The sequence below is a fragment of the Macaca mulatta genome, chromosome 13 (genome assembly GCF_049350105.2).
Source record: "Macaca mulatta isolate MMU2019108-1 chromosome 13, T2T-MMU8v2.0, whole genome shotgun sequence".
Lineage (NCBI taxonomy): Eukaryota > Metazoa > Chordata > Mammalia > Primates > Cercopithecidae > Macaca > Macaca mulatta.
This window is the reverse complement of record NC_133418.1, coordinates 99,853,394-99,872,202: the sequence shown is the minus strand read 5'-3', so window position 1 is coordinate 99,872,202 and position 18,809 is coordinate 99,853,394. Positions and strand designations below refer to the sequence as shown.

Genomic DNA, 18,809 nt, shown 5'->3' with positions numbered 1-18,809 from the left:
ATACTGAGTAAAGCTCAGGATGTCACTGTCCATCAGGGTGTTTTTGCAATGCACTTGGGTACTGCAGTACCGAGGTTTGGGACATGGTATTAGCTACATTCCTTTGTACCTGTTTAAATAAAAAACACAGAAATGAGGCCAGGTGCAGTGGTTCAGCCTTAATCCCAACACTTTGGGAGGCCAAGGCAGGTGGATCACTTGGGATCAGGAGTTCAAGACCAGCCTGGGCAACATGGTGAAACCCCGTCTCTACTAAAAATACAAAAATTTGCCAGGCGTGCTGGCATGCACCTGCAATCTCAGTTACTCTGGAGGCTGAGGCAGGAGAATTGCTTGAAACTGGCAGGTGGAGGCTGCCATGATCTAAGATTGTGCCACTCCTCTCCAGCCTAGAAAAGAGAGCAAGACTCTGTCTCTAAGAAAAAAAAAAAAAAAAAAAAGGGCATAGGAATGAGGAATGAGGCACCAGAGCCAGCAGCTGCAGTCTCTTAAGAGTTAAGTTCCCTGCACTGGAGGACACTTAGTGCACATGTGTCATTGATGGCCATGGCCTGAGCAGGCAGCTTGAGCTTCTCCAGCTGCCCTGAGGGTCCCTGTTGATGGGAGTTTCCACTGAAGAAGCTCAGCTGAGGACACTGTGCTGAGGAGGCTGCGGGAGGGAGGAAGTGCCAAGCCGGGAGCTCTTTCATTGCCTGTGAGCTCCCTCTCCCTGCTGAACCAGCTCTTATCATCTGATTCCTCCCAACCACCAGGTGATAGAGACCAGGAAGAAAGAGGCTCCATACATGCTCCCCGAGGATGTGTTTGTGGAGAGGCCCAGGTGAGGAGAGGACGGGGGATGTGGTCAGGGATCCCCAGGGCAGCTAAGTAAGCAGGCGGGTGGTCTGAGGTCAGGAGGGGTCAATGCCAGGAGGCTCGGGCATCTGTGGACTCAAGGGCAGAAGGTGGGCTCTGTCTGTGGTCCAGGAGTCCTGGGTAAAGTTAAACCCCATCACATTACTGCAGTCCATGCCTCGAGCATGCCATGCTGAGCCGTGTTTGCAGGTGAGACACAGCCTCCAGGGGCTTTGGCCAAGCGCATGCTAAATGCATCCTGGAGGAGTCATTCCTGACAAGACGTTCCTATCAATCCAAGTGATGTTTTCGAGTGTCATTTCAACATCAGAGGAACTCAAGGGAAATATGTTTTGCAAACCCAAAATGTCTAACAGTAGGGGATGACTTATAAAGTATGGCCCATCCATATAATAGACAATCATGACATTCATTTAGAAGAATATTTAATGTAAAATACCCACTACATAATAGGTCAATAAAATAGATCACAGAACAGCGGGTGTGGAAGGGGATATCTATGTGTATATGTAAAAATACGGGACTAAGCTGGGTGCGGTGGCTCACGCCTACAGGCCCAGCAACTCAGAAGACTGAGCAGGAGGATCTCTTGAGCCCATGGTTTCGAGACAACCATGGGCCACAAAGCAAGAACCCATCTACGAAAAATTTTTAAACAATTTGCCTGGGCTGGGCACAGTGGCTCATGCCTGTAATCCCAGCACTTTGGGAGGCTGAGGTGAGCAGATCACTTGAGGTCAGAAGTTCGAGACCATCCTGACCAACATGATAAAAACCTGTATCTTCTAAAAATACAAAAATTAGCCGGTTGTGGTGGTGCACACCTGTAGTCCCAGCTACTCTATTCGGGAGGCTTAGGCAGGAGAATCTACTTGAATCTGGGAGGCAAAGGTTGCAGTGAGCTGAGATCATGCTACTGCACTCCGGCCTGGGCGACAGGGAGAGACTTGGTCTAAGAAATAATAATAATTAAAAAATAAATAAAATTAGCTGGGTGTGGTGGAGCATACCTGTTGGAAGGCTGAGCAGGAAGATCACTTTAGCCCAGCGGGTCAAGGCTGTAGTGCGCTGTGATGGCACCTGTGAATAGCCACTGCACTCCAGCCTGGGCAACACAGTAAGGACCCTGTCTTAAAACAAAAAAAAAAAAAGTGACTGAGGGATGTGATTGCTGTACATAAGAATATATTATAACGTGAATAGTGGTTATCTCTGGAAATGGGACTGGGGGTGACCCTTTTCCTTTTGCTTCTCTGTCATCTTGCATAGTGAAGATGTTACTTTTGTAATAAGAAGTTGGCCGGGCATGGTGACTCACGCCTGTAATCCTAGCATTTTGGGAGGCTGAGGAGGGTGGATCACCTGAGGTCAGAAGTTCAAGACCAGCCTGGCCAACATGATGAAACCCCATCTCTACTAAAAATACAAAAAATTAGCTGGGCGTGGTGGTGGGCACCTTTACTCCCAGCTACTCGGGAGGCTGAGGCAGGAGAATCGCTTGAACCTGGAAGGCGGAGGTTGCAATGAGCCGAGATCGCTCCACCACACTCCAGCCTGGGCGACAAGAGCAAAACCCTGTCTAAAAAACAAAAACAAAAACACTTATTCAGAAGTCATTCTAGATACCGCGGTTCTAACGAGCTTCCTCCCTCCTTCATCTTCCAGGCTGTCTCAGAATCTTGATGGGGTGGTGATTGAGCTCCTCTTCCGCCAGAGCAAGATTAGTGAAGTCCTGGGAGGCAGCGGCTACAATTCAGACCGGCTTTGCCTGCCCTACATCCCTCAACTGACAGGTATGAGCTCTGTGCAGGGATGCCTGGGCCTGCCTCTGTCTTTCCTTGGCCAGGTAAGGGCCTGAGCGTAAGGGACTTAGGGCCCTTTGATTGCCTGTGAGGCACCTTGGATATCGTGAGAGCTGAAAGACACAGTGGAAATTTATGGTGAGGTCCTCTTGATTGCCCCATCTCTCCTCCTCAGGGCAGGGTCCTTGAAAGTACCCGGCCCATGAGATGGCCCGGCCTGAGGATGGGAGAGGCTCCATTGTGCTAGAAAAAGCATACATGGCTACAGAACCAGAGACCCAGTTCGAGTCCCCTGTGCAACTCACTGCCTGAAAGATCTTAGACAAGTGCTTTGCGTCCCTGAATTTCAGTTTCCTTGACTGTAAAACAGAATGTTAACAATAGCGGCCCGCTGGGGGCAGTGGCTCATGCCTGTAATCCTAGCACTTTGGGAGGCCGAGGCGGATGGACTGCCTGAGTTCCAGGGTTCAAGACCAGCCTGGGTAACACAGTGAAAGCCTGTCTCTACTAAAAATACAAAAAAAAGTTAGCTGGGCGTGGTGGTGTGTGCCTGTAGTCCTAGCTACTCTGGAGGCTGAAACAAGAGAATTGCTCGAACCCGGGAGGTGGAGATTGCAGTGAGCCAAGATCGCACCGTTGCACACCAGCCTGGGCAACAGAGCAAGACTGCGTCTCAAAAAAAAAAAAAAAAAAAATAGCTGCCTTAGAGGGCTGGCATGATAAGGTACCTGTATTAATGCAAATGCGCTTAGTAAATACTTCATGAAATGCTTCATGAAGAGCTACTGGTGCTCTTAGCAGATGATGCTTACACATAAGGTGAGATATGTATTCTGGTCATAAGCACCTTCTTTGTGTTCTCATTGACAATTTCAAAATTTTAGCCCCAAAGAGCAAAACTGACCAGCCTAAGATGGACAGAGAAGGCCCACAGCAATTGGAAGCTTCTGGAAACTCCAGGTGTAGCCTGAGTGTGCACTGAGCCTTAGAGGACTGTGGACCAAGCAGAGGCAGAGGGGTTGGGAGGTGGGACTAGCGGCTCAGTCCTGGATCTCCGAGGGCTGGGAACTAAAGCCTCCAGGCTGCTTCTTCCCCAGATGAGGATCGCTTATCCAAGAGGAGGAGCATTGGAGAGACCATCTCCCTGCAGGTGGAGGTAGAATCGAGGAACAGCCCAGAGAAGGAGGAGGTGAGTGTCTCTGCCACCGTCCTGGGGCAGCCCCACCTCCTGTAGATTGGATGCCGGATTCCAGGCTCCCCTGCCCACACAGTGTGCTTAAGGCTGCATGGAAAGCAAGTTTCTCGAGTAATTCCACACTCGCACTGACTCTCCCCATGTATGTGTCATAGATACTTCCCTTTGGAAAAATGTTTAGGGTCCTCCCTGCTCCCATGAGGATATCATAAAACTCACCCTTGAAAGGCCTGGCTGGGGATGGTGGCTCACACCTGTGATCCCAACATTTTGGAGGCTGAGGCAGGAGGATTGCTTGAGCCCAGGAGTTCGAGATGATCTGGGGCAACATAAGGAGACCCCATCTCTACAAAAAATAATTTGAAAAATCAGCCAGGCATGGTGACATGCACCTGTGGTCCCAGGTACTCAGGATGCTGAGGTGGGAGAATCACCTGAGCCTGGGAGGTGGAGGCTGCAGTAAGCCATCATGGCACCACGGCACTTCAGCCTAGGTGACAGAGTGAGACCTTGTCTCAAAAAATTAAAAAGAGGCCGGGCGCGGTGGCTCAAGCCTGTAATCCCAGCACTTTGGGAGGCCGAGACGGGCGGATCACGAGGTCAGGAGATCGAGACCATCCTGGCTAACACAGTGAAACCCCGTCTCTACTAAAAAATACAAAAAACTAGCCGGGCGCGGTGGCAGGCGCCTGTAGTCCCAACTACTCGGGAGGCTGAGGCAGGAGAATGGCGTGAACCCGGGAGGCGGAGCTTGCAGTGATCTGAGATCCGGCCACTGCACTCCAGCCTGGGCGGCAGAGCAAGACTCCGTCTCAAAAAAAAAAAAAAAAAAATTAAAAAGAAAGGTGTGCTGGTCATCATTCCCCACTCACAGGGGGACCGACATGCTCTGGGTTGGAAACTCGAAGACTTAACTGGAGAGATAAGGGTGAGAACAGCTTTCATAGTGTTGCTTCCGTATGTATCAATAAAGAATCTTTTTTTCTTTTTTTAAATTTAGACTATTTTTAAAGCAATTTTAGGTTATAGCAAAATTGAGAGGAAGGTACAGAGATCGCCCTTTGCCCCCTCCCCTCCCCCGACACATGCACAGCCTCCCCTCCTAGCCACATCCCCCAGCAGAGTGGTACATTTCTTACAGTTCCGCCTGCCTTAATGCAACGTTATCATCTGAAGTCCATCGTTTACACTGGGGTTCACTCTCAGCGTTGTACATTCTGTGGGTTTGGACAAATGCATAATGGCATGCATCCCCCACTAGAGTACCATGCAGAGTCGTTTCCTGCCCTAAAACCCCTCTGTGTTCCACCTCTTCATCTCTCCCCTAACCACTGACAGCCAAGATTTTTTTTTTTTTTTTTTGAGATGGAGTCTCGCTCTGTTGCCCAGGCTGGAGTGCAGTGGCATGATCTCAGCTCACTGCAAACTCTACCTCCCGGTTTCAAGCAATTCTCCTGCCTGAGTCTCCCGAGTAGCTGGGACTACAGACATATGCCACCATGCCTGGCTAGTTTTTGTATTTTTAGTAGAGATGGGGTTTCACCGTGTTAGCCAGGATGACCTCTATCTCCTGACCTTGTGATCCGCCAGCCTCGGCCTCCCAAAGTGCTGGGATTACAGGCGTGAGCCACCATGCCTGACCCCAAGATTCTTTTTTTTAAGAGAAAGCTGCCACAGTGCCTTAAAGACCTCTCTTCCTTCTCTCCTCTCTTGAGGACTGTAAACATTGAATTTTTGTTCGAATTTACATGTGATATCTCCCCTGCCATTATCTCATTTCTTCCACCTCAGTGAATGAAGCAGATGTACCCATGAGTAGGGAAGAATAAGGAATCATAGTGGAAATACAAAGCTTACTCTCCCAAATGAGAAAGAAATGGAGGTGGAGGGCAGAGAGGAGGAGGAAGGAGACATGAGGGAACTGAAGCCACAGATGCAATATGCCTTTTTTTTTTTTTTTTTTGAGACAGGGTCTCACTCTGTCACCTTGGCTGGGGTGCATTGGCTTGACCTCAGTTCACTGCAACCTCCACCTCCTCAAGCGATCCTCCCACCTGAACCTCCCGAGTAGCTGGGACTACAGACACGCACCACCATGCCCAGCTAATGTTTGTATTTTTTGTAGAGATGGGGTTTCGCCATGTTGCTCAGGCTGGTCTCAAACTCCTGGGCTCAAGTGATCTGCCCACCTCAGCCACCTCATAGTGCTGGGATTACAGCCGTGAGCCACCACACCCCGCCTTTTTTTTTTTTTTTTTTTTTTAATGCTGACTGTCCCAGTTCACAAGGAGTATAGAGGACACACATCTGGATGGGACCGGGACAGAAAGACTTACATGGTCCTTGGGCATGGACAGGCTGTCATTCCCGAGCTTCTATGCCCATTAGGGCTAATATAGACATGGAGGACAGCTTTGACATCAAGCCTTTCCCCAGATGCAATCAGAGGTAGGAGAAGTCTCAAGGGGTCAGGATCAAGCCTCCCCCTAACGGTGCCCTTGACCACTTCATTTATTAGGGCAGATCTCCACATCAGGGCCCTCAAAGCTTGTCTAGAACCTTCCCACAGAAGGAAGCTGTGACTTGGGCTAATTAGACAAGTAAAATGAGGTTGAATGAGGCATCCTCCATGGCCCTTCCAGCTCCAAGGACTGGGAACCTCCAATGCATTAGGCATCGGGATGAGCTGGCTGCTCTCTCCGCATAGTGGCGATTCTCCCTTCCCAAGAGGTAAGAGACTCTCGGGAATTGAGGAGTGAACTGACACAGAATTGGGAGGCAAAATGCTTACGCAGCTACAGAGCCACCTCCACTCGTGGCCTCCTGGGCCACCAGTATCAGTTCCTTCCTCCCTTCGAGAGTCAGCTTAGCCCAGAGGTGGCTTGGTGGCAAAGCAGGTGTGCAGGGGCCTTCATCCTGTGCCCTTCTGCCATGCCACAGCTCTCTCCACTCTCAGCCATCAGTGCTAGTCCAGAGTCCCATGGTGGTTCCTAGGACTGTACTGCCCAGGCTTGCTGCAGGGGTGAATAAATGCTGGTTTGGTCAAATCTGAATCCTGGTGCCTGGCATTCCCAGCCCTGCATAGTCTGGGCTCTGCCATTTCATTTTCCCCCACCTGCTCTGGCCTGTATCCACTGTCCCACTCTGGCAGGGCTGCTCTCGGTCTCTCCCGTGCTGTGCTCAGCCATCTGCAGGCCTTTGTTAGTGTAGAATGCCACATCTAAACCTTCCCCTCCACACTGGTGCAGCTGAGGACCTGTGAACTGTCTGTTCTCTGGTGCCCGGCCCCTGTTCGGTTTCCTCCATAAACTTCTCTCCCCCTGCTCTTGCCCAGGGAGTATCCCTTCTCTCTTGCCCAGAGAGCGGCCTTTTCTTTGACTGTTGCCACCACACAGTTCCCTAGCACCCTGCAGGTGAATATCCAGTGTTGCTCAGTGCTGACAGTGGATGAATGGATGGACGTACAGAGCATAAGTCCTCAGAGCGAGTTAAAGCCGAGCATAGCTCTCTCTTGCATGTAATTCCTATGCTAACAAATTGTGCAGTTTCTATGGACTCACCTACAGTCCTGTATGTAGTTGGTACTCACTTAATGTTTGTTAAATGACTTTATAGCATACCTATTCTTCCGTCCTCTCCTACTCAAACAAAAATGCCAAACAAATCAAAAAGTGCACAACTCAGTGAATTTTCGTAAAGTGTATATGCCCATGCAATCACTCCTGGATGAGAGAGTGGAACACTGTCATTGCCCAGGGGCCCTGCCCCGTGTCCCCTCCCCTAAGGGAGCTCCTAGCCTGAGTTGCGTTACTTCTGGAACTTTATATCATTGAAATCATTCTGTGTCTGCGCTTTTGCTTAAGATTAAGTTTAAATGATAGAGCATCAGGCAGGGCGTGGTGGCTCACGCCTGTAATCTCAGAACTTTGGGAGGCTGAGGCAGGAGGATCACCTGAGGTCAGGAGTTCGAGACCAGCCTGATCAACATGGTGAAACCCCGTCTTTACTAAAAATACAAAAACTTGGCCGGGCCTGGTGGCGGCCACCTGTAACCCAGCTACTGGGGAGGCTGAGGCAGGAAAATCACTTGAAACCAACTGGGAGGTGGAGGTTGTAGTGAGCAAAGATCGTGCCATTACACTCCAGCCTGGGTGATGAGAGCAAAACTCCATCTCAAAAAAAAAAAAGATAAAGCATGGGTAAATCATAGGTCTAATAGTTCATTGTCTACTGAGTAATTTCTGGAATTTAGTCCAAATTCCTTCACTATTTTCAGCATCTGTGGAGCTCCCTTCTTTGAGTGTTATTATTTTCCATCTCCTTTTACAGGCTTTGCAGACGACTGAGTGGGGCAACTCCTTGGAACCTCAGCAGTCTGTGGGGGCCCGGTCACCTTTTTTTTTTTTTTTTTTTAAGACAGAGTCTCCTTCTGTTGCCCAGGCTGGAGTGCAGTGGTGTGATCTCGGCTCACCGCTATCTCCACCTCCCAGTTTCAAGCGATTCTCTTGAGAATCGCTTACCAACATGGTAAAACCCGTCTCTACTAAAAATATAAAAATTAGCCAGGCGTGGTGGTGCACGCCTGTAATCCCAGCTACTTGGGAGGCTGAGGCAGGAGAATCACTTGAACCCAGGAGGCAGAGGTTGCAGTGAGCGGTGATTGCGCCACTACGCTCCAGCCTGGGCAACAGAGTAAGACTCTGTCTAAAATAAAATAAAATAAAATAAAATAAAATAAAATAAGATAGCAGTATTTTCCTCTTATGGTGCTTGATGGAGAGGCTTGGGGAGGAGGCAGGGGACAGTGCGTTCTTTTACATGAGACTCAGGACTCTGTTCTGAGTCTGAATCTGATGAGGAATGAGCTTCCCCGCTGCATGTCGCTGTCCTCTGTGCCAGCTTAGGGAGCTTCCGAGACCCTGATGGGGCTGGGGGTATCCTGAGGGACTTCCTGCCCATTGGGACTTTCTTCTAAGAAGCAAGGGGCTGCCAGAGAGCTGGGGGTGCCAGGGCTGCCTCCTTTCTCTGCCCCCTGACTTTCTGAGCACCTCTGTCCCTTCTCCTTCAGCGAGTGCCTGCCGAGGAGATCACCTATGAGACACTGAAGAAAGCCATTGGTAAGTCAGGCCAAGGGACTCTGGTTAGAAGGCAAAATGGGGTGGGGTCCTTGGGCCTGTTCCTACAGATGCAGCAGGACCTACCACCCTCCGCAGTGGGATCTAGCACCTACATGAAGGGAGAGGCTGGTGGCTTTTGACCAACTCATCACAGCCACCAAAGCTGCCACTGAATGTCCCTCCTCTCCTGACGGGGGTCAGTAGTGGGGCCCTGTGTGGCCCACAGTGGGCAACGCTTTTGCCACTAAGGACACCTGACTTTAAAAGTAATCAGTTGGCTGGGCGCAGTGGCTCACGCCAGCATATAATCCCAGCACTTTGGGAGGCCGAGGTGGGCAGATCTCAAAGTCAGGAGTTGGAGACCAGCCTGGCTAACATGGTAAAACCCTGTCTCTACTGAAAAAATGCAAAAATTAGCCAGGCATGGTGGCATGCACCTGTAATCACAGCTACTCGGGAGGCTGAGGCAGGAGAATTGCTTGAACCTAGGAGGCAGAGGTTGCAGTGAGCTGAGATTGCACCACTGCACTCCAGCCTAGGCGACAAAGCAAGACTCCATCTCAAAAAAAAAAAAAAAAAAAAAAAAAAAAAAAAGTCATCAGTTGACAGCTGTAGGTAGAAAGCAATTCAGAGTAAATTTTTTTTTTTTTTTTGGTGAATTGTGATACAAAAGAACAAGCTGGCCAATGGAAGATATTAAGAATGAATCATATGAATGTCTATTTAATAAGGGCAGATGATTTTAAAATGCATTGTTACCCCTCTATCTGGATCATTGGACAACAACAGATTTTTTCTAACTGTTGACAAATTATGCCGTAAATGCCAAACTTTTAACTTTTTGTCATCATTAATGGTAGTCTCTCTGAATGTACACATTTCTTGCCCTTTTTTTTTTTTTTTCTGAGACAGTCTTGCCCTGTCACCCAGGTTGGAGTGCAGTGACACCATCTTGGCTCACTACAACCTCTGCCTCCTGGGTTCAAGCAATTCTCCTGCCTCAGCCTCCCAAGTAACTGGGATTACAGGTGCCTGCCACCACACCTGGCTAATTTTTGTATTTTTAGTAGAAACAGGGTTTCACCATGTTGGCCAGGCTGGTCTCGAACTCCTGACCTTAGGTAGTCAGCCCTCCTTAGCCTCCCAAAGTGCTGGGATTACAGGCATAACCCACTGCACCTGGCCATTTCTTGCCTTCTTAAACTGAGTCTGGGCCAGGCATAGTGGCTCACACCTGTAATCCCAGCACTTTGGGAGGCCAAGATAGGAGGATCCTTTGAGCCCAGAAGTTTGAGACCAGCCTGGGCAACATAGTGAGACCTCATCTCTATTTTTAAAAACCCAACAGTATGATGGACATGTGTGACACACACCCCTTTTTCTTCTTGGTGCTAACTCGTCTTGGATACCAAGCAGCATGTGTAGAAGCCTTAAACTAAATGGCCTCGGGCTGCCCTGCCACAGGTGTTCCGTGTTGGCTTTCGTGGTCTGTGCGGCTTTACCATTGTCAATGTCCCTTTTCTTTTTTTGTTTATTTATTTTTGAGATAGAGTCTCGTTCTGTCACCAGGCTAGAGTACAATGGCGCAATCTTAGCTCACTGCAACTTCCACCTCCCTGGTTCAAGCAATCCTCCTGCCTCAGCCTCCCAAGTAGCTGAGACTACAGGCATGTGCCACCACGCCTGGCTAATTTTTATATTTTTATTAGAGAGGGGGTTTCACCATGATGGCCAGGCTGGTCTCAAACTCCTGATCTCAAGGTATCCTCCCACCTTGGCCTCCCAAAATGCTGGGATTACAAGTGTGAGCCACCACACCCAGCCTCGATGTCCCTTTACAAAATACCCACAGAGTACTCGAAGGACCAACTGTTCAGGACCTTCAATTTAAGAGTCCTGGTGGGAGAGCAGCTACTTGGGGCTATAAGAGCCCCGCTGAAATGTCCTCCCATATAGTTCTCAAATTCTTACATGAGGAAGAAGGCTGAGCCCTCAGACAGAATCAGGAAGTGGTCCTGCCTTCCAGGGCTGAGTGAGGGCACCACACCTCTACGCCACTGTCCCCTACTCTTCAGACGAGGGGAGAGCCCAAGCAATGCTCATGGACAGTGCTCCCCGGAGGAGTCCCTCCCCTTCCCCTCAGTGAGCAGGGCCTGGCACTAACCCAGCTCTCTGCGTCGCAGTGGACAGCGTAGCAGTGGAGGAGCAGGAGCGTGAGCGGCGGCGGCAGGTGGTGGAGAAGTTCCAGAAGGCACCCTTCGAGGAGATTGCCGCACACTGCGGGGCCCGGGTAAGTGAAGCGTGACATGGGCGAGTCCTAGGGAGCCGAGTCAAAACTGAATTTGGGTCCAGGACAGGATTAAGTTCCCAGGAGATCTTGGCTCTTTGACCACCCCACCTCCATCCCCTGGCAGACATTAGGGCTTGTATTCCAACGCAGGGAGCTCTGCTGTTGCCCCACCAGGCTTTCCCCAACGCCCCGATGCTGCATTGCTCCCCTATGAACGAAAAGACTTGGGTGTTTGTCTTGGGTCTCTCTGAGATCTCACACTTTTCACTTAAAGAAGAAGTCCTGAGCTGAGGCACCTGTCTGGCAGTCAGATCATGCTCACTGTGGTTCTGACAGCAGGCACACGAACAGCACTCACTGCGGACAACAGCTTCTTCTATTCATGAGCCACTTTCATTCTCATGATAACTCCATGAAGTTGGTGCCATTATGATCCCCACGTTATGGAGTGATGGGGGAGGGGTGTGTGGCAAAGGAAGATGGTCAATGTTGACAGCAGGACCCTCTTCCAACCAGGGTACCTTAGCAGGGGGATGGAACAGCCAGGCCTTGGCAAAGAGACCAGAGAGAGAGGCAGCTGGACACATAGAAACGAGGAGCCATGTCTAGACTGGAGGGAGGAGCTCAGACAGTTCTGAAATTGATTCTACGCCGGGATTTATTAGCCCCTAATGTCAAGCTTAGTAACAATGAAACTTAACTGTAAACATTCAAAATCTACAAATAACCTATTCTCCCAACAAAATATAATATGTATAATTTTCTGTTTTATATATTTCATATATAATATTCATATATAAGTACATATATAACATGTAGATTTTCACGGGCCTGTGTTGTCCTAACCTCTCGTCCCACTTTGAGAGGGATGCCCATTTCATGAGCTAGGAATTAGGGCCCAGTCACGGAACACGTGCAGTCCCACTCTGCATTCATTGACCTCATTACAGCCAGAAGTAATCAGAGATCATCTCTAAGCCACCAGTTTTGCAACGCTGCCCCTTGCAAGTTAGAAAAGAGCTGGCACAGGCTGGGCACAGTGGCCCATGCCTGTACTCCCAGCACTTTGGGAGGCTGAAGCAGACGGATCACCTGAGATCAGGAGTTCAAGACCGGCCTGGCCAACATAGCAAAACCCCATTTCTACTAAAAATACAAAAATTAGCTGGGCATGGTGGCAGGCGCCTGTAATCCCAGTCACTCAGGAGGAGTTGGGAGACTTGCTTGAACCCAGGAGGCAGAGGTTGCAGTGAGCTGAGGTCATGCCACTGCACTCCAGCCTGGGTGACAGAGCAAGACTCCTTCTCAATTAAAAAAAAAATTTAAATGAAATTTAAAAAAAGAAAGAAAAGAGCTGGCACTAGGGCAGTCTCCTGACTCCATGCCCAGCAGCCCTTACTGCCCCATCTTAAGGAGAAGGACCTTCCAGAGCTGCCTGCTGACATCCTCCCTGGTGATTCTGAGCCTCTGTCCTATCCCCAGCCAGCCTTCAGTAGGTGGCTTTCCCTGATCCGAATCTGCAGTCAGGGTCCAGTGGATAAGTGCTGGAGCGTGTTCACCTCTGCCTGCCTTCCTAAGGCTGTGGCTGCCCTGTACCTCCAGCGTATACTCTGGACACCCTGAGCCAGCTGGCAAAGGTTCTGAGCCCCCCACCCCTGCCAGCTCACTTCCCCCTGTTTGTGTCTAGGCATCGCTGCTCCAGAGCAAACTCAATCAGATCTTTGAAATCACCATCCGGTAAGTGGCAACCCTGGGCAGGGGACCTTGACCTCTGTGACCCAGTATTGGGGTTCCTCATCCTGAGTCCTTCTCTCACCCCTGTCTTCCCTCCTCCCCTCCCCCACTCCTCCTACCCCACCGCAATCTCTATCCCCTGGGCTGGAGGCGGCCACCAACTCTAACCCTCCCTATACAAGGAAATAGAGACCAGAGAGGGAAAGAGGCCGCCTCAATGAAACCTGGAAAGACCCAAGAGTCCTAGCGTCCCAGGCTGGCACTTTCTAAAGCAGCAGTGTCACTGCGGAGCCTGCAGAGAAGCTTGACTCCAAGCTGTAGATTCTAGTAAAATCTGGAATCCTGGGAACCTGTGGAATGAAGGGGTCACTGGTCCCTGTGCAAAAAGAAACCCAAGTCACCTACTCTGTTTGGTTGCACAAAGGTGGGATCCTGAAATTCTCTTTTCATGCCTTTCTCCCCATGTGTTCCTGCCGCCTAGGCCCCCACCAAGCCCATCGGGAACCATCACTGCAGCCTACGGTCAGCCGCAGAACCACTCCATCCCTGTCTACGAAATGAAGTTTCCCGATCTGTGTGTATACTGAATTCTAAGAGCCGGAGCCCCTCTAGGGGATGGGGTCTGAGGAGGGGCTCACTTCATGCCCACCCGACCACATGGAGATCTGGCTGGGATCTCTGAGAAAATGTCACCTTGGATGGCAGCGCCTCCCAGGCTAAGCCAAAGTGGAGACTCTCTGGTCCTTCTTGGCCCTCCTACCTCCTCCTCGTCTTCCCAGAGGGAGATCTCACCAATCAGCGTCTCACCTGCGCCCTCTTCGTCTTCTCTTATGTCAGCAGGGGCAGAGAATCGTGGGGTGTCTCTCGAGAGAAGCCGGCGGAAAGGGGCTTAGAAGCTCCTGCTTGGTGTTTTGAGTGAAGGGCTTCCACAGGGGGTGCATGTCCTCCCCAGAGGAGTGAGCTGGATGGAGACTTGGTTGGTGAGAGGAAGCTAAGGACTCTACTCCCCTGCGGAAGGAAGGCTGAGAGGGGGATGGCTCTCTCCTCGCCAGCACTGCCCCTGCTCCCCGCCTGTGTCCCTGCTGTGTCTCTCAGTCTCTTGCTCATCTCCCATTTGTCTGTGTTTCTACCATTAATGAATGCTGAGCCCTTGTAATGGAGCTGGGGTGGAGACAAAGGCAGCAAAGGGTAGGAAGCAGGATGCAAGGCTGGCAGGAGGCGGGCCTGTGGCATCAGCAGTCCCAGCGGGCAAGTGTGGTCCCTGTAGCAGCTTCTTACCTCCTTTGTTCTTGAGGAGCTTGTGTTGGGCTTCCACGGTCCTGTCTGCTGGATGTTTTCCAGAGTTGGCTTCTCTCTCTGTGATGTCTTTCTTCTGAGGGTCCCAAGGTGTTCCTGGCACCTCTGGGTTGAGGAAAGGCCGAACAAGATAATCTCGGAGGGGAACTGCAGGGTCCTCAAGATTTGCCCATATCACCTCCTATGGAAAAGGCTCCCAGCCTGACCTGGGTTGTAGGAGAGTGGGGAGGGTGGGATGAGTGGCATTTTGGGGCTCAAGGATATCAGAAGCCAACTCTTTAGATGTTCCGTTTGAAGAAAGAAGGATCTAACACCTAATATTAGGATGATTTCTTCACTCTCTGGACAAAGTCTGGGACATTGGCACCACCTGGCAACGCCTGTGGCTTGGGAGAGGCCATGGAGACCCCTTTGGGTTCCGGGTTCCTGTTTTCCTGGTGTGCCGTCTATGTCTGTGTAATGAGGGTGTGCGGAGAGGAGCTAACACGGAGCCGGGCGGAGCCGCCCAGGAGGCAGTTTGCTACCTTCTTTGCCAATTCCCCTTTCTGGCCCCTTCTCCAGGAGCCTTTGTGTCTCCCGGGGTGCCACTGACAGAACCTCACCTGGGGCTCCGCCCATGGCAGTGCCGTGTGGTCCAAAATCGTCCTTTCCTTCTCTGTTAGTCACATTTCCTGTAACTCCTCTGAGCCGACATAACCTACAGTAAGATGTGAGTGTCAGATGTTCTCTCCCTGGAGTCTGCTTTCTAAAGGAGGCAGGGTGAGTAGATTTCTTGATCCAAAGGAATCTATTTTTATTTTTTTTTCTAGAGATGGGGGTCTCACTATGTTGCCCAGGCTGGCCTCGAACTCCTGAGTTTAAGTGATTCTCCCGCCTCAGCCTCCTGAGTAGCTGGGAATCCCTTTTTAGGGTACAATTTCAGGCAGTGTGGCATGGAGTCAGAAGCAGGCCTAAGGGGAGGGCAGGCTTCTCAGGATGGCCTCAGCTCATAGCCCCATGCGTGGTGCACACGGATGCGCAGGGAGAGCCTGATTGTTAGGTGGATGTATTTTCCAGAATCGGGGAGAGACTGAACATGAGCATTTCCCATTAATATGTGCAATAAATGTCTTGGGGAAGGGGCTATTTGACCTTCATTCCCATAGTTTCGGCACTTCAGATGAAGCTCTTCCCTGTGGTCACCATCTCTGCTGTGGGCACGCAGCATCTTTTTCTTGTTTTTTGTTTTTGATTTTGTTTTTGTTTTTGTTTTTTTGAGACGGAGTCTCGCTCTGTCACCCAGGCTGGAGTGCAATGGCGCGACCTCGGCTTACTGTGACCTCCGCCTCCTGGGTTCAAGCGATTCTCCTGCCTCAGCCTCCTGAGTAGCTGGGATTACAGGCATATGCCACCATGCCTGGCGAATTTTGTGTTTTTAGTAGAAATGGGGTTTCACCGTGTTGGCCAGGCTGGTCTCGAACTCCTGACCTCGAGCGATCCGCCCGCCTCAGCCTCTCAAAGTGCTGGGATTACAGGCGTGAGCCACTGCGCCCGGCTTGGCACGCGGCTTCTGAATGGCCTGAGGGCAGGGCCCAGGCATGGAGGCTCCTGCACCCCCAAGGCTTTTTGGCTGTGTTTTGTGGTCTCTGGCTTATGCTCAACCCAATTTTACAAGCATGAACTTAAGACTTCTCTTTAATATTTCTGTATTTAAAAACCAGCTTTAAATTAACTCAAACTTGACAGCAACTAACCTTTGAAAGAAACTTTAAAGAAAATTGAAATCTTGATTCACAAACATGTTCTTTCCTCACTGGCTCCTCCCAGGTTTTATCCTGTGCCCAGCTTGGGTGAGAGACCCACTGTTTCTTGGGCCTACTTGACATTACGGTTCCCCAGTGGCAGCTTCATCCTGAGCACTGCCTGTGAACGCTGGTTCTGTGACTTGGCAGTCGCCTCCCTGGAGCATCTTTCCAGAGCCAGCATTAGAACCAGAGACCCCCAGGTCCACTCAGATGTTTCTGCCCCTCATCCCCATCCTGTGAATAGAGAGACAGAAAAGGCGCAGGTTCCTGCTGCTTAGACTCTGCTGTTACCTCTCCATCTGTCCCAGGCAGCTTTTCCTTTCCATCACTGCTGCTTGGCAAAAAAAGTGCTTCTTTTGAAGAACTGGTCATTTTTTGAGTGCCCTCTTCTCAGTTTCATTTAAACTTACACTCAGGAGAGTGTTGGGTTGTCTGCTGACATGGAGTAGAACCTGGATTCTGGCCAAATAGGCCAGAATCAGAAAGATGAAGGTGAGTGTGATCGTAGGTAATCTCCTCACCCTAGCACAGGCCCTGAGAGAGAGGCAAAGCAGTTTGACGGGATCCGGAGGGGAGGGAGGCACCCCGGCCCTTGGCCTGGCATCAGTGAGTCCTGCGTTCCAAGCCCCCGGAGGCTGGTGGCACTGCATTGTGCCCCTTTTTGCCACCCTTCTCTGCTGTGATTTTGAGCAAAGAGGAGTCAGTAAGCCCATTGAGACCAGCTGCTCCCAAAGCCCAAAGACTGTGGCTCTGTGGGGAAGGGCTAGCGTTGGTCAGGACTCTGCTGTGCACTGAGAAGGCAGGAATGTATTTGAGATTTGGAAGTTCTGTTAATTTGGTGGAGTCAGGTGAATGGATAAGAAGCAGATCAGCAGAAAGCACCAGTGTGGTCCCGAGGCTCCCTCTGTTTTCCTTGCCATGGAGTCCCCAGCGCCTTGTGCCTGTTTCCATTTCCCTCTTTGAAAAGTAGAAATCAGTGGTTTCTTAACTCCTGAACAGCCTTCTCACTGTAGAAGGAGCCTGAGCAGTCAGAAGACCTAGAAAAGTCCTCAGATACCCCACTCTGTCCAACCCACTTTCTCATGTACAAATATAAATGAATGAGCAGGAAAAGAGGAGGTCTGGACCCACTAAAGTACTTGAAGAAGCACAAGTGTCGTAGATATGCCGCCTTTTGCCCTGGGTGTTCTAGATCCCATAGAACACGTTTCAGCTGGACTAAGAATCAGACTAGCCAGGGGTTCTTCTGAACAGCTCAGGCCAGACCTCTGGGCTCCTCTGGGGACCCTGGGATGTGAGGCCTTGCAGTTTCCATTCCATTGTCCCCAGGCCTTCTGACCTGGTGACAGAGAATGTCTGGGAAATGTGAGTCTGTTTTTCCCAGTTCCTCTTCATGACCAGGAAATGGCAGCTGGCCGGTTGGGGTCCTGTGGGAAAGGGCTAACCTGGGCTGTTAGGTAGATACTAGGTTTAAAGGTAGACAGGGAGATGGCATCATCAGGGCAGACCAGGCCTACTTCCTGTGACCCCAGACCTTGGCAGGCAGGTCTTGCTGAAACCAGGCATCTCCCTCACACCTGGGGAAAGGTTTAGGGCAACGTGTTGCCTCTTCATCCCGTTAACCCTAGAAATCTTCTGGTTAGAGTGGCCCCTTACCCCAAATCTGGCCTAGGTCTGAAGACTGCAGAAGGATAGTCATGATGGGCCCATCCTAGAGCCTAGCTGGCTGGGTATGGCGGAGACAGGAGGGCGGGGGTACAGGAGGGCGGGGACAGGAGGGTGTCGGGAAGGGCCTGAGGCCAAAGCCAGTTTTCTGTGCTCCCTTTAGCCCCAGCCTGGTTGGCCAGATCTCCTCTCCTTCAGGGGACCGTGGGGCCACCCAAGCCAGTCACCTTCCTCTTCCAAGCTCTACCCCCATGACTGTTGATTTCTGGCACGTGGAGGCAGAGTTATGAATCCACAAATGCTGCAGCCCATACCTCGTAATGTGTCTGTGTCCACTTAGAGCCTCACAACCTGGCTGAGTGTGTGTGTGCATGTGTGTGTAGTATAGTTTGTAGTTGACAATATGTGTATATAATAGCTTGTGTATTTATATGTGAGTACAGAATTAGTGCCCGTGGCGGTTTTCTGTATTTTAAACCCATTGAATTGATTAGTTTTATTTTCGGGAAGTGGGAAAGGGGGAGTGGGGGGAAGTGTAGGAAGAAGGACTCTTAGCCAAATCATTCTCTAGGACTATTAGTCGCGATCTCCCAGTGAGCCATCATGATGCCCTTTTCAAATAAATGTTAATGTTGTCACCACATGGCTGTTTGATTTCTTTAAAGCAAATGGTTTTTTTTGAGAAGCAAATGCGATCTGAAAATACCAACAGTGTACTACTGACATTTAGCCACCTCCACTAACCATGACTTTACCTGTCTTAGAGGGAGAAGGTGCGGGGGAAAGGAGGCTACCAAGATGGAAACCTTAGGCCCAGCATGCCCAGCATGGGAGCATCCTGTTAGGAAGGCCTAGGCCATTATTCATTCTAGCACATTCCATGTAAGCCATATTGGGGAACACCTTGTCTTAAGAATCTGGCTTCCTGGCCAGGTGCAGTGGCTCATGCCTATAATCCCAGCACTTTGGAAGGCCAAAATGGGTGGATCACTTGAGGCCAGGAGTTCCAGACCAGCCTGGCCAACATGGTAAAACCCCGTCTCTACTAAAAATACAAAAATTAGCCAGGTG

General features: G+C 50.4%; 1 protein-coding gene across 19 annotated transcripts in view; it reads left to right on the top strand.

The window, feature by feature from the left end:
- EFR3B (EFR3 homolog B) overlaps positions 1 to 18,379 on the top strand; it is a 114,438-nt gene extending 96,059 nt beyond the window's left edge. For 2 of the 19 annotated variants that reach the window (XR_013402978.1, XR_013402970.1), the window contains 8 exons: positions 753 to 820; positions 2,521 to 2,648; positions 3,755 to 3,846; positions 8,921 to 8,969; positions 11,153 to 11,259; positions 12,947 to 12,996; positions 13,475 to 15,150; positions 15,629 to 18,379. Coding sequence is in view for 4 of the 19 variants with exons in the window: in XM_077960011.1 (XP_077816137.1) it covers positions 753 to 820; positions 2,521 to 2,648; positions 3,755 to 3,846; positions 8,921 to 8,969; positions 11,153 to 11,259; positions 12,947 to 12,996; positions 13,475 to 13,580 (600 nt within the window). In the remaining 15 variants the exon portion in view is untranslated. Of the gene's footprint in view, positions 1 to 752; positions 821 to 2,520; positions 2,649 to 3,754; positions 3,847 to 8,920; positions 8,970 to 11,152; positions 11,260 to 12,946; positions 12,997 to 13,474 lie in introns of all 19 variants that reach the window. The other 17 variants (XR_013402977.1, XR_013402968.1, XR_013402975.1 and 14 more) reach the window with 9 other exon arrangements.
- The last annotated feature ends 430 nt before the right edge of the window (positions 18,380 to 18,809 follow it).